The sequence below is a fragment of the Mobula birostris genome, chromosome 14 (assembly GCF_030028105.1).
Source record: "Mobula birostris isolate sMobBir1 chromosome 14, sMobBir1.hap1, whole genome shotgun sequence".
Classification (NCBI taxonomy): domain Eukaryota; kingdom Metazoa; phylum Chordata; class Chondrichthyes; order Myliobatiformes; family Myliobatidae; genus Mobula; species Mobula birostris.
Window position 1 is genome coordinate 2,721,062 of NC_092383.1, and position 12,872 is coordinate 2,733,933.

Consider the following 12,872-nt stretch of genomic DNA (forward strand, 5'->3'; position numbering starts at 1 on the left):
CCCTTTGCTTCTTCCACCTATCACCTCTCAACTTGTCATATTGTTCCATCCCCATCTTCCTACCATCTCCCTCTCATCCGGATTCACCTATTACCTGCCAGCTTGTGCTTCTCCCCCTCCCTCTGCCCTTTTATTCTGGCTACTGCTGTTTTTGTTCCAGTCCTGATGAAGAGTGTCGGACCAAAATGTTGACTCCATTTCCCTCCATAGATGCTGCCTGACCCACTGAGTTCCTCCAGCACTTTATATATGTTGCTAATGGTTCAGTTTGATGATCTACTGTTAGAACAGTTTACTAAATTATACCACAATTACTGAAAGGACAATCTAAATTTTATTTCAGAAAAATGAACAATAGGCATGCCACAAATAAATTCAAATGCTACGAGTGACAAATATTTCATATCATCTCCTGTACCTGGCTGAGGTTTTAATTTCATATAGTGGACTTAAAATTACCTTTGCATTAGGGTAAAAAAAAAATTACCTTCAAATTGCTTTTGATACCTATTTTACAGGTTAGTAATTATTGCCTGGAGATTTGAGCCTTTCAAAGGTAATTTTATTTGAACAAATCCCCTGACCACTGTCATGTTTATCAACCAAACATGTAATAGATTAATTTAAAAATATTTTTGAAGACAAAAATATGTCATTGAATATATAATATGAACTAGGCAAATGTCTATCAGTTATTATTAATTCACCAATGTGGTTAACTAACTGACCCAGTATTTTCTGGACCATGTTGTTATGGGCTTCAACATGACACATTGAAAGCCTGACTGATTTATTCAGCATGACCTTTTCATTGGCATGAAAGAATATCATTGTCACTATACATATTGCACTTGGTGATGGTATTTATTATAGATAGATAGATATACTTTAGTGATCCCGAGGGAAATTGGGTAAATATCTTGTGTCAGTAGTTAACCATTGTTAGGTTTGGATAGTACACAGAGTCCTTTATGGAAGGAACTGCTGAAATCCTGTTACCATGTTGTGAATTCCTTCACCTCAGTTATGGAATATGAATTGGAGGCCTGGATGATGGCATTATTAGTAAAAGAATTTTATTATTCCAAGATTTAATATCTCATTCACTGGCAAAAAAAACTATTTTTTGAGATGATGCCGGTGAAGTACCGAATCCAATTTTTATTAAAATTTTATTTCAACTAACTTTCTGAAGAAACAAACCATTAAGAAGCCATTTTCTTTCTTGCATATATAGCATCATATACTGTAACAGTAGTCTAGGTTTCTCATTGACTCCGAAGTAGGAACATCAGTAAAATAGCACTCAGGAGTATACAGAGGGTGCACACGGTCGGGACCACAATCTCTGTCACCATTTCCATATGATTGATTAGAGGATCTAAAATTCAAAAGAAAAAGGCATAATGTAAATGTTCTTTACAATTGTTTAGGAAATAATTTCACTAAATGAAGTTAATTTAATATGTTACAAGATCTCTTATGGTCCTATATAAAACAAAAAAGCTGGGATAGATCTTTTGCTAATACTGATAGTAGTGTTTTCCTGTTCATCTACTTTTGGAAAGTTTTCATAACTGAAACATTAAATTCCTTTGAAGCTCTTAAACCATAGAGAGAGGGATAATATTGAACTATTTACAGTCTAGAAATACACAACAAGACATTCATCCTTGCTAATAGTGATGTAATTTAAAAGTAGAATTGTAGCCAATCATTTAAATTCCAATGCCTGCACTGGCATGATGAGGCCACCCTCAGGTTGGAGGGGCAATACCTCAATTCCATTAGAACATAGATTTCTCTTGACTCCTCCTCTTCCTTCCCTCTTCTTCCATTCCCCCTTTTCCCCCTTCTCACCTGTTTATTTCCTTCCTCAGTGCCCCTCCTCTTTCCTCTTTTCTCCATGCTTCACTTCACTCTCCTCTCCTTTCAGATTCTTTCTTTGCCTTTTCCATCTATCACCTTCCAACACATCCATCTAGCTTCACTCATCACCTTGTATTCCTTGCCTCCCCCAGTCTTGTTGTTCTGGCTTCTTCCTCTTTCCTTTCCAGTCCTGGTAAAGGGTGTCAGCCTGAAACATCGACTGTTTGTTTCCCTACATAGATGTTGCCTGACCTGCTGAGTTCCTCCAGCATTTTGTTTGTTAGTCTGGATTTTCACTATCTGCAGAATCTCTTGTGTTTATAATTATGGCTTGAAGTCACCCAAGAATATATCTTGATTTTTTTTTTTCCAGTGTTTGGAATGTGTGCAAAGTTCAGCATCTCCATTTGAGTTACTGTGCTCTCCATACTTGTGTCAAATCATCCTAAAGATCTTCCTTGTTATTTCCAGGTTTGACTCAGGTCCACAAGACCAGCACATGAAGAGGTCAGCTACTCTCACACCTTCACTTGCCTATTCTGTCTTTATAGGCACACTCTAATCCCAGTTCCTTATTAAGTCCAGTGCCTGTTTATTCGACCATTCCCCAAAGAACGTGTACATCCTGTTAACTCAGGCTCCTGGACCCAGCTCAGCATCCCTCTGTTCCTTGTTTAATACAGGTGACCCCTCCTGTGCTCCTAGCAACTGGTGTGCATCAGTTTTCTTTACTGTGAAGCTGTATCATCTCTGCATGTATCAAGCCATGCTAGCTGGGATGAAAAGATGTTTATTTAATGTACTTCTATTTAACATTAGATTTGGACCTTAGGGAAGTTATTCCATATCTCAAACTTTTCAGCAGCGATTTGTGAATTTTGTAAGGTGAATTTCTGTTATCTAAACAGTGATAATACAGGGGTCACCTCTGTTCTCTGCCGGATCTGTTGGTTCAGAGATCAACAAGTCCAATTTTTGTCATGGAATATTTTTCAGATGCATCTCTGGTCTGTCTTGTAGGTATTGCTTTCTTCTTCTCTCCAATCTCTCCCTGACATCCATTCTCTGTCCAACCACCTCTGATTGTTTGTGTTTGCTTAGGTTCTCTGGAGGGAAATCTGGCTTGCCTGGATGCAACTGCACTATTTCAATAAAGCCTCATTGCTTGCCTGTATAATACTCCCTCTTGCTACTCACTTTTATAAAAGCTTTATTCGTGCTTTTGTCACCAGTAAAACCTTCTGGAGTTTTGAAGATTGAGAGGGGATCTCATTGAAACATGTCAAAAATTGAAAGTGGATGTGGAGAGGATGTTTCCTATAGTGAGAGAGTCTCGGACCAGAGGGCATAGCCTCATAATAGAAGGATGTCCCTTTAGAACAGAGAAGAGGAGGAATTTCTTTAGCCTGAGGGTGGTGAATATGTGGAATTCACTGTCACAAATGGCTGTGCAGGCCAAGTCATTCAATGGGTATATTTAAGGCAGAGGTTGATTTGTTCTTGTTTAGTAAGGGCAACAAAGATTACAAGCAGAAGGCAGGAGAATGGGGTTGAGAGGGATAATAAATCAGCAATGATTAAATGGCATAGCAGCTTCAGTGGGCTGAATGGCCTAATTCTGCTCCTATGTCTTGTCTTGTGGAATTAAATTTGCTTTCTCCAGCTAGTCTCTTATCTTTTTCCCTTTTGTAGATAGTGTTTCTTTGGAACGATGTCCTGTGCTAACCTGTGTGGAGTTTGCATTATTTCCTGGATGCCCTGGTTTCCTCCACATCCCAATGATGTGCCAGCAGGTTAATTGGCTAGTGTAAGTGCCCCTCTTGTGGAGATGGATGGTATGAGAATCTGAGAGGAGAGATTGGGCTTGTGAGGAAATGGGCAGCAAGGAATAGGACTGATAGAATTGCTTTGAGAAGTGGTATTAATCTGAAGGGCCAAATGGCTCCTGCTGTCATATTTACAAGAATTTAAAAGTTGTGTGCCATTTGTATTTTAAAAGATAAATAACGCATTACCAGAAAGTGCTCGCAGTTTTCAAGACAGTATGAGATCTGAAGTGGGAAAACATTGAAATCAAAATGCACAACTTGTTAAAATATTTACTCAATATGATTATTTCAGAGAGATTTTAAATGCGAGAGGACAAAGTAAAATCAGCCTACTTTAACCATGACTTGCAGCCACCATGACTAATGTGCACTTAAAACTTTGTTGCTATGAAGACGTGACCTTTGCACTGAAATGATCTCAAACCCTTAATACCTAAACTTCATCATGCACTGGCCAAACTGTTGGCAAATGCGCCTGCTTCTCATTTGTTCAGTCTGTTCTTCCAGCTGGAAAGGGCAAACAAAAAGAACCCATTAGCCCAACAGTGGTGCCTCCTCACCCAATCCTTCCCCAATAGATTAAATGCAGTGGGGCCAGTGTCAATTGAAAAGTTCTATAAAATTGATACATACATCATCTTAAGGAGTAGTTTTGGAAGTTTAAAAAGTATGGGGAAAATACAACTTTTAGTGATCCAACTTATACCCAGTATTTTAGGCTTAGAACCATAGAACACTACAGCACAGAAAACAGGCTATTTGGCCCTTCTAGTCTGTGCCTAAACATTATTCCGCTAGTCCCATTGACCTGCACCCAGTCCATAACCCTCCAGACCTCTCCCATCCGTGTATCTATCCAATTTATTCTTAAAACTTAAGAGTGAGTCCGCGTTTACCGCGTCAGATGGCAGCTCGTTCCACACTCCCACCACTCTGAGTGAAGAAGCTCCCTCTAAACTTTTCCCCTTTCACCCTAAAGCCATGTCCTCTCGTATTTATCTCTCCTAATCTAAGTGGAAAGAGCCTATTCACATTTACTGTCTACAATAGAAACAATTATGCAGCAACAGTACAGACAAACAATCAGTGTGCTAAAGACAACAAACTGCAAATATGAAAGAAAGAAATGATAATAATAAATAAACAATAAATATTGAGAACATGAGATGAAGAGTCCTTGAAAGTGTCCCTGAACCTGGTGGTGTGAGTCCCGAGGCTCCTGTACCACCTTCCTGATGGCAGCACCAGGAAGACAGCATAGCCTGGGTGGTGGGGGCCCTTGATGATGGATTCTGATTTCCTGTGACAACACTGTGTAGATGTGCTCAATGGTGGGGAGGGTTTTACCCATGATGGACTAGGCCGTATCCACTACTCTTCGTATTTTCCCTCAAAGGGCATTAGTGTTTCCATACCGGGCTGTGGGACAGCCAGTCAATATACTGTCCACTACACGCAAATTTCAATTATCCTGTGCATTTTTAAACAAAATGCAACACGTTTGTTTTGTGCCTTATAACTAGAGGAGTGGTCTGATATTTCCTCAAGTTAGTTATTCCTATCTAGACCATGAGATATATAGGAGCAGAATTAAGCCATTTGACCCATTGAGGTTTCTAGATACCTAGTTCATTAATTTTAATATTTATGCTTTCCTGGAGTTTTTAGATAAAGCAACATTTATCCATCCTTCATTTTGTTACTCAGCTGTCTTGAGAAGATTGAACAGATTCAACTATTATTTCATTGCTGGTGATGTATATAGAACTATGAAACATCTTAGTTACTCCAATTACTTGAATACTTTGTCACTGCCTTTGGATGACCCTAGGGAAGAGTGTTGTGAAGGCAAGTGTCTCTACAATTTGTTCATGGCTTTAATCTTCAGCTCTTTGTGTGATTAAAATTATAATTGCATTGTTGATGTAGAAAGGGAGTATCTTATTCACAATAGAACTGTCAAGATAATAGTACTGCTCCAAAATGTAACAAGAACATCAAACTTTGCTTCTGTTCTATGGAATGTTAAAACCTTACTTGCCCGTTGCAGCTTTTGCAGATGTCCAGAATAATTAAGTGGGAGCATATATTCTTTTCTTCCAACTCCCCCCCCCCCCCCCCCCCCCCACTAACCTGGGATACCTGCTTATTCCATACCACTGGCATCGGATGCAGATATCCGGGATAATATGTTCCCAGCCCCTTTAACGTGGATGAAACATAGGAGTATCTGTCCATTCCATTGGCGTGAAATAGTGACAATGTTACACCATCTCTGTAAATTCCATGGACTTGCCATCACCAATATGTTTGTTTGGGAGCTGCCTTTTTTTAAACTCTGCTACAACTTAATGATTTTTCTACACCCCTGTTGTGGTCCTGCACAACAGAGTCCATCTGCTCCATGCTGACCTGGTCTTTTGCCAGATCCCATCTACGTGCAGCTGGACATAGGGCACCAGAGTAGTGATTAGCGTGACGCTCTTACAGCTCGGGGCTACGGAGTTCAGAATTCAATTCCAACGTTATCTATAAGAAGTCTGTACGTTCTCCCTGTGGAATGCGTGAATTTTCTCCGGGTCCTCCGGTTTCCTTCCAGAGTCCAAAGGTTAGTAGGTTAACTGGTTACTGTAAGTTGTCCCATTGTTAGTCTAGGGTTAAATTGGTAGGTTGTTTCATGCTGTATCACTAATTAAAAATAAATGAAAATAAAATAAAAATATCCCTCCAAACCCTTCCCTTTCATGTATCTATTCAAACCCCCCCCCCCGCAACTGTCTATTCAGACCCCTCCCATCCTTGTGCCCACTCAGACTTCTCCCATCCATGTACTGATTCAGACCCCTCCCATCTCTGTGCCGGCTCAAACTTTTCTTAAATGTAATAATTGAACCTGTATCTGCCACTTCTACTGGCTGCTCACTCCATAGGTCACACCACCCTCTGAGTGAAGAAGTTCCCCCCACAGTATGTTTCACATGTTGCTACCTTTTATTTTTTCCCCCAATTGGAGGCTGGACTGGCCTTGTTTTCCCTGGAGTCAAGGAGGTTGAGGATTTTCGGCATTTATCCCCACGGCAGTAGTATCATGTGGGTGGGTGGGAGAGGGACTTGTTTTGCTCCTGCTTGTGTTGTTCTGTTGAACACCGTGGACATGCCATGCTGGCGCCAGAATGTGTGGTGTCACTGGTAGGCTGCCCCCAACACAAATGACACATTTCACTGTATGTTTTGATGTACATCTGATAAATAAATTAATCTGAATCTGAAAAACAAGGTTTAAAGTGAGATTTTGAAAGGATCTCAGGGGTACCTTTTTAATAGAGATGTTTGATGTCTGGACCTTGATGCCAGAGGAAGTGGAGGAATCTGATACAGTCATTCTGTTTAAGAGGCACTTAGACGGGGAAGGGATAGAAGAATAGCCCTAATGCAGGCAAATATTTGTGTACCTGGACAGAAGGACCCATTTCAGTGTTGTATGACTGATATGTTCAGTATACCTGGGGAGAGGGGCCTGTTTGTGTCATACAACTCTGATATATTCACTATAATTGTGGAGAAGGACCCATTTCAGTGTCGTATAACTGATACGTTCAGTGTAGCAGGGGAGAAGGACCCCATTCAGTGTTGTATGAATGATACGTTTAGTGTACTTGGGGAGAAGGGCCTGTTTGTGTCGTACGACTCTGAGACATTCAGTGTACCTGGGGAGAAAGACCCCGTTTCAGTGTCGTATAACTCTGCTACATTTAACCACTGCAAAAATCCAAGGCATTTACAACAGACAGCAATTGCGAGTTAAGTGGAGCTGCCATCATCTGAGTGTGATCAAATGGAATTGCGGAGTTATTGGTTAAAAGAACAGCGTGCTTCCCATGTTTTAATACACAATTCTTTGTTGAATGGTGGTGGGGGGGAATTACTTAGAGAAACAATAACACCACTTGCTTGTGTTCTGCAAAGTTGCAGAGAGACACTGGTGTCCTGTAACATGCGTTACCAGTAGCTAGGCAGCCGCATCATAGTACAGCTACTCCACATGGGCTCTGGCTGAGTCGTCTTGCTTCAGACTGTTCCTAAATCCTGTGGCTATGTTTACCTACCTGCAGCAAGCAGTGCATTGGTGGTTGAACATTCTTCTGCAGCCTTGCGCAGCCAAAGTTCAATCTAGCCAGAGAAAAGAAGAAAGCTTATTTAATGAACGTCCTTTGGATAAGGATCAACATTCTGCAGCTGAGGAGAGGACCAGCAATGTGATGTCGAAATAATAAACAGACCAAATGTTTTCAGTTTCCTGGAACTGGTTAACCCCCTGTCCAGACTGATAGTGCTGGTGTATCTCCATGGAGTTTAAACCTGCTCCCTGTATTCCCATCTTTCTAACCAACAACTGGGGCAACCTGCAGTGGCCAGTTAAGCTACTAATCCACAAGTGAATGATACTGGACCATCCAGGGAAACCCACACGGTCACAGGGAGAACATATGGACTGTACCCCGACAGTTGGGGGGGGGGGCGGGGGAGGTTACAATTGAACCCATGAAGTTAGAGAATTCAGAAGCAGCTCCACAACTGCGCCACTTTATATCTGTGCGATATCAGTGGATTCTGTACTTTCATGCCAGGAGTTATCTAATCTTTAATTACCTTTATTAGGCATAGAATAGCAAAACACTTACAAAGGCTGTGGGAGTGAAATGCACTTCAAAATTTTTCATTTCATAGCTAACCTTTATTTTAAGTCAAATCCTAGGGAAAGGCTGAAAAGGTTAGTGCTTTATTTCCTGGAATGTAGAAGAATGAGGGGAGGTTAGATAGAGGTAAACAAAATTATGAGAGGTATAGATAGCGTAAATGCAAGCAGACTTTTTTCACTGAAGTTGGGTGAGACTAGAACTAGAGGTCATGGTTAACAGTGAAAGGTGAAAAAGTTTGGCAAGGACTAGATGGGCTGAAGGACCTGTTTCTGTGCTGTAGTGTTCTATGACTCGATAATATCTTCCTCTCCTACGAATTATTCAAAACTAAATACAACAGCATCACAAAATGCATTGAATCTGTTATTGAATGATGATTCATTCAACAGCATGGGAAATTGCACAGCCAGCCCATTCAACTGGTTTCAAAGTCTCTCTCTCAGAAGCCCATTGATTTAAACATAACTTCATTTTCCCATCTTATGTTTCCAGAGTCTCATGAGATAATTTCTACCATAGACCTCATCGAATTCTGCAATAAGTATTTAAGATCATAAGACATGGGAGCAGAATTAAGGCAGTTGGCCCATCAAGTCTGCTTTACTATTCCATCACGGCTGACCCATTTCCCCTCTCAACCCCATTTCTCCTGTCTTCTCCCGTAACCAATCAAGAATCTATCAACCTCCGACTTGAATACACCCAAATACCAGGCCTCCACAGCAGCTTATGGAAACAATTCCACAGATTCACCACTCCCTGGCTAAAGAAATCCCTTTCATCTCCATTGTAAATGGATGTTCCTCTAATCGGAGGCTGTGCCCTCTGCTTCTGGACTCTCCCACTATAGCAAACATCCTCTCCACATCCGCTCTATCTAAGCCTTTCAATATTTGATCAGTTTCAATCAGATCCCCTCTCATTCTCCTGAAATCCTGTGATTACAGGCCCAGAGCCATCAAACGCTCTTCATATGATAATCCTTTCATTCCCGGAATCATTTTCGTGAACCTCCTTTCTTAGATAAGGGACCCAAAACTGCTCGCAATACTCTAAATGCTGTCTGACCAAGCCTTATAAAGCCTCAAGATTACATGCTTGTGTAATGACCAGGGGTTTTCACTTGCTTTTATATTCTAGTCCTCTTGAAATGAATGCTAACATTGCATTTGCCTTCCTCACCACTGACTCGACCTGCAAGTCAACCTTTAGGGAATCCTGCACAAGGACTCCAAGGTCTCTTTGCACCTTGGATTTTTGAATTTCCACCCTGTTTAGAAAATAGTATTTGCTTTTATTCTTTCTACCAAAGTGCATTACTGTACACTTCTTGACACTGTATCCTATCTGCCACTTTTGTCCATTCTCCTAGTCCATCTTCTGCAACCTGTCTGCTTCCTCAACACTACTTGCCCCTTCACCTTTCTTTGTATCTTCTGCAAACTTGGCCACAGCCATCTATTCTGTCATCCAAATTATTGACATATAGCGTAGAAAGAATCAGTCCTAACACCAGCCTCTGGGGTCTTGTACTTATACAGCACAGAAACAGGCCCTTCACTCCAAACGGTCCTTACCAACCAGGATGCCCCACCTAAAGTAGTCCCATTTGCCAGTGTTTGGCTCATAACCTTTTTAAACCCTCCCAATGCATGTGCCTGTCAAACTGTCATTCAAAACACCCAGTCTTTACCTGACAAACACCCAGTTTGTCAGTCTTTATCTATGTACAGTTTTTCATAAATTCTATTGTATTTTTTTTCTGTAAATGCCTGCAAGAAAATGAATCTCAAGGTAATACACGTGAACATGTATATAATCTGATAATAAATTTTATTTTGACTTTGAAAGGTTGCTATTGTACTTGCCTTAACCATTTTGTTCCACATTGACACCACCCTTTGTGTTTAAAAATAAAAGTTGCCCTCAGTTCCTCTTAAATCTTTCCCCTCCCACCTTAAGCCTATGCCCCCCCCTCTAGTTTTTGATTCCCTAACTCTTGGTGAGGGGGGGAGAGATTGTGTGCATTTTTGCTATCTCTGCTGTTCATGAATTTATACACCTCTCAGTCTAATGCCCATGCATTTTCTTTCCTTCAATTTTGAATCAGTATCAAGATGATGAAATGGTTTATTGAACTCAACGAATAACTGAAAGTGAGCATTATCGCTGCTAAAGAGTCAGTGGTACTCACCTCCCTACGGTTGGGAAATCCATTAGAGCTGATCATCTTTTTGTAATATTGAACTGAAGCCTTGGGGTACCTCCTTTTGTGCTTACTGTTAAAGTCAACGTAGTAAAGGCCAAACCTTTCAGAATACCCTTCGTCCCATTCAAAATTATCCAGCAGTGACCATGACGTGTAACCCTTCACTTGAACACCATCCTTAATAGCTGCAATGTTTCAAAATCACACATTTACAAACAAAACAATCATTTGGTATCAAACCAGGAAATGCCAGAAACTCAGTGATCTGATGAGAAATTGCAACAAGTAAAATTTAATTAATACATAAGCAGTAAACTTTCAGGCAGAATAAAAGGTTTTAACTCAATCCCACTCTGAAATTCCAGCTTTGTCATTGCTGCAGAGCACTACAGCACAGGAACAGGCTCTTCAGCCCATCTAGTCCATGCCAAACTGTTATTCTGCTTAGTACCATCTACCTGTTGCCTCCCATACCCCTCCCATCAATATACATATCCAAATTACCCTTAAATACTGAAATCGAACCCAAAGTTACAAAGGCCAATGGTACATTGGCCTTTATTATAAAATGTCTTGCTGTAATAATTAGGAATTTGATGAGTCATTGTGTACAATTTTAGCTAACTCACCAAAAGACATATATATTTGCTATCAAAGGGAACAGAAAAAATTCACCCAACTATTTCATGGCATGACATACGCATGAAGTTTCAGTGGCCTAGATCTGTATTCTCCAACGCCTGCAAGAACGACAGGTGATCTCACTGAAAGTTACAGAATTCCTGTGGGGCATGACAGCTGGATACAGGTTTCCATGGCTGAGGAAACGGTCCACATAGGGTAGGCCATCGGTGAGGAGAAACCTCAGAGGGTAGCGAATCATTGGAATTCTCTACCCTGAAGGGTGGCACAGGCTCCCTTTACATCCAGACATGATCAGGGTTTGGTGGATACAGGAATAGTTTGGAAAGACATTGCTGAGATGGAAGATCAGCCATGAATTTGATGAATAGTGGGGAAAGCTTGAGGTTCTGAATGGCCAGCTCATGCTGATTCTTATGTTCTTGTATTGTTCATAAAGTATCTTCAATTTGAACAACTTCTGCCTACAAAACACTTGTAACGCCATCTAAATACACAATATTTGGAGGTATTAAAGTCTAAAGATGAATCCTCCTTTGCCATCAATGCACTTTGAAGCCACAGGTCTGACTGAGGGCTTGAGGTAGGTCATGTGGACACCTGTGATTTCAGTAACAAACTTACACACTTATTGTAACACAGGAGGCCATTTGACCTATTGAGTCCATGCTGGTTCCCACTAGAGCAATCCATCATTTCTTATTTCACAGATCAAAGAGCAGTACAGGCCCTTCTGCTCATGACGTGCAGACCTTTTAGCCTACTCTAAGATCAATCTAATCCTTCTTTCCTACATGGCCCTCTGTTTTTCCATCATCTATGTACCTATCTCTTAAATATCTGGAATGTATCTGCCTCTACCACCACCCCTGGCAGCGCATTCCACACACCCACCAGTCTCTGTGTAAAAAAAAAAAAAAAAACTACCTCTAACATCCCCCTATGCTTTCATCCAATCACCTTAAATCATGCATCCTTGTGTTAGCCATTTCTGCTCTGGGGAGAAGTCTCTGGCTACCCATTCAATCAATGCCTCATCATCTACTGTGCTATCAAGGCACCTCTCATCCTTCTTCACTCAAAAGAGAAAAGTCCTATCTTCATAAGATATGCTCTCCAATCCAGATAGCATCCTGGTAAGCCTCCTTTGCACCCTCTCTAAAGCTTTGACATCCTTCCAATAATGAAGTGACCAGAACTAAACACAATACTCTAAATGTGGTCTAACCAGCGTTTTATAAAGCTGCAACATTACTCAATCCCCCAACTAATGAAGGCCAACACACCATACACCTTCTTAACAACCCTATCCTTATCAACCTGCTCACCATTTTTAAATCCTTCACCACAGTAGCCAAGGAACAAACCACCTGCCTGTGGGATGTGAGGGGGACCTGGAGCACCCACCGCTGTTGGGGAAAGAACCACAGGTCAGGATTGGACCCAGGCTGCTGGAGGTGTCAGGTACCAATGTCCCTACTTTCTTCAGCAGACAATCAGATCTCATTTAAAAAGAAATTCTTCCTGACTTCTAAATTTTGTTCACTCCCATGGGGAAGATAACATTAGTAATTACTTCACTGAGTAATGTGTGTGGTTGTAATAGAAATTCATTATCTTCAT

General features: G+C 41.0%; 2 protein-coding genes across 6 annotated transcripts in view; one reads left to right on the forward strand and one right to left on the reverse strand.

The window, feature by feature from the left end:
- Positions 1-12,872, forward strand: part of zwilch (zwilch kinetochore protein) — a 50,566-nt gene that overhangs the window by 35,967 nt on the left and 1,727 nt on the right. The window contains exons 19-20 of one of the 5 annotated variants that reach the window (XR_011889039.1): positions 2,341-2,376; positions 12,601-12,713. The exons of 1 other annotated variant lie outside the window; for it this stretch is intronic. The gene's annotated coding sequence lies outside the window, so the exon portion shown is untranslated. Of the gene's footprint in view, positions 1-2,340; positions 5,814-12,600; positions 12,714-12,872 lie in introns of those variants that run through there. 3 more of the 5 variants (XR_011889038.1, XR_011889041.1, XM_072277974.1) reach the window with 3 other exon arrangements.
- The window catches only part of lctlb (lactase-like b), a 54,910-nt gene continuing 42,400 nt past the window's right edge, over positions 363-12,872 (reverse strand). Inside the window, exons 12-14 of the mRNA XM_072277975.1 lie at positions 10,593-10,792; positions 7,805-7,868; positions 363-1,381 (exon numbers count right to left, since the gene is read on the reverse strand). Coding sequence (XP_072134076.1) covers positions 1,269-1,381; positions 7,805-7,868; positions 10,593-10,792 — 377 coding nt within the window. The 3' untranslated portion in view covers positions 363-1,268. The remainder of the gene's footprint in view (positions 1,382-7,804; positions 7,869-10,592; positions 10,793-12,872) is intronic.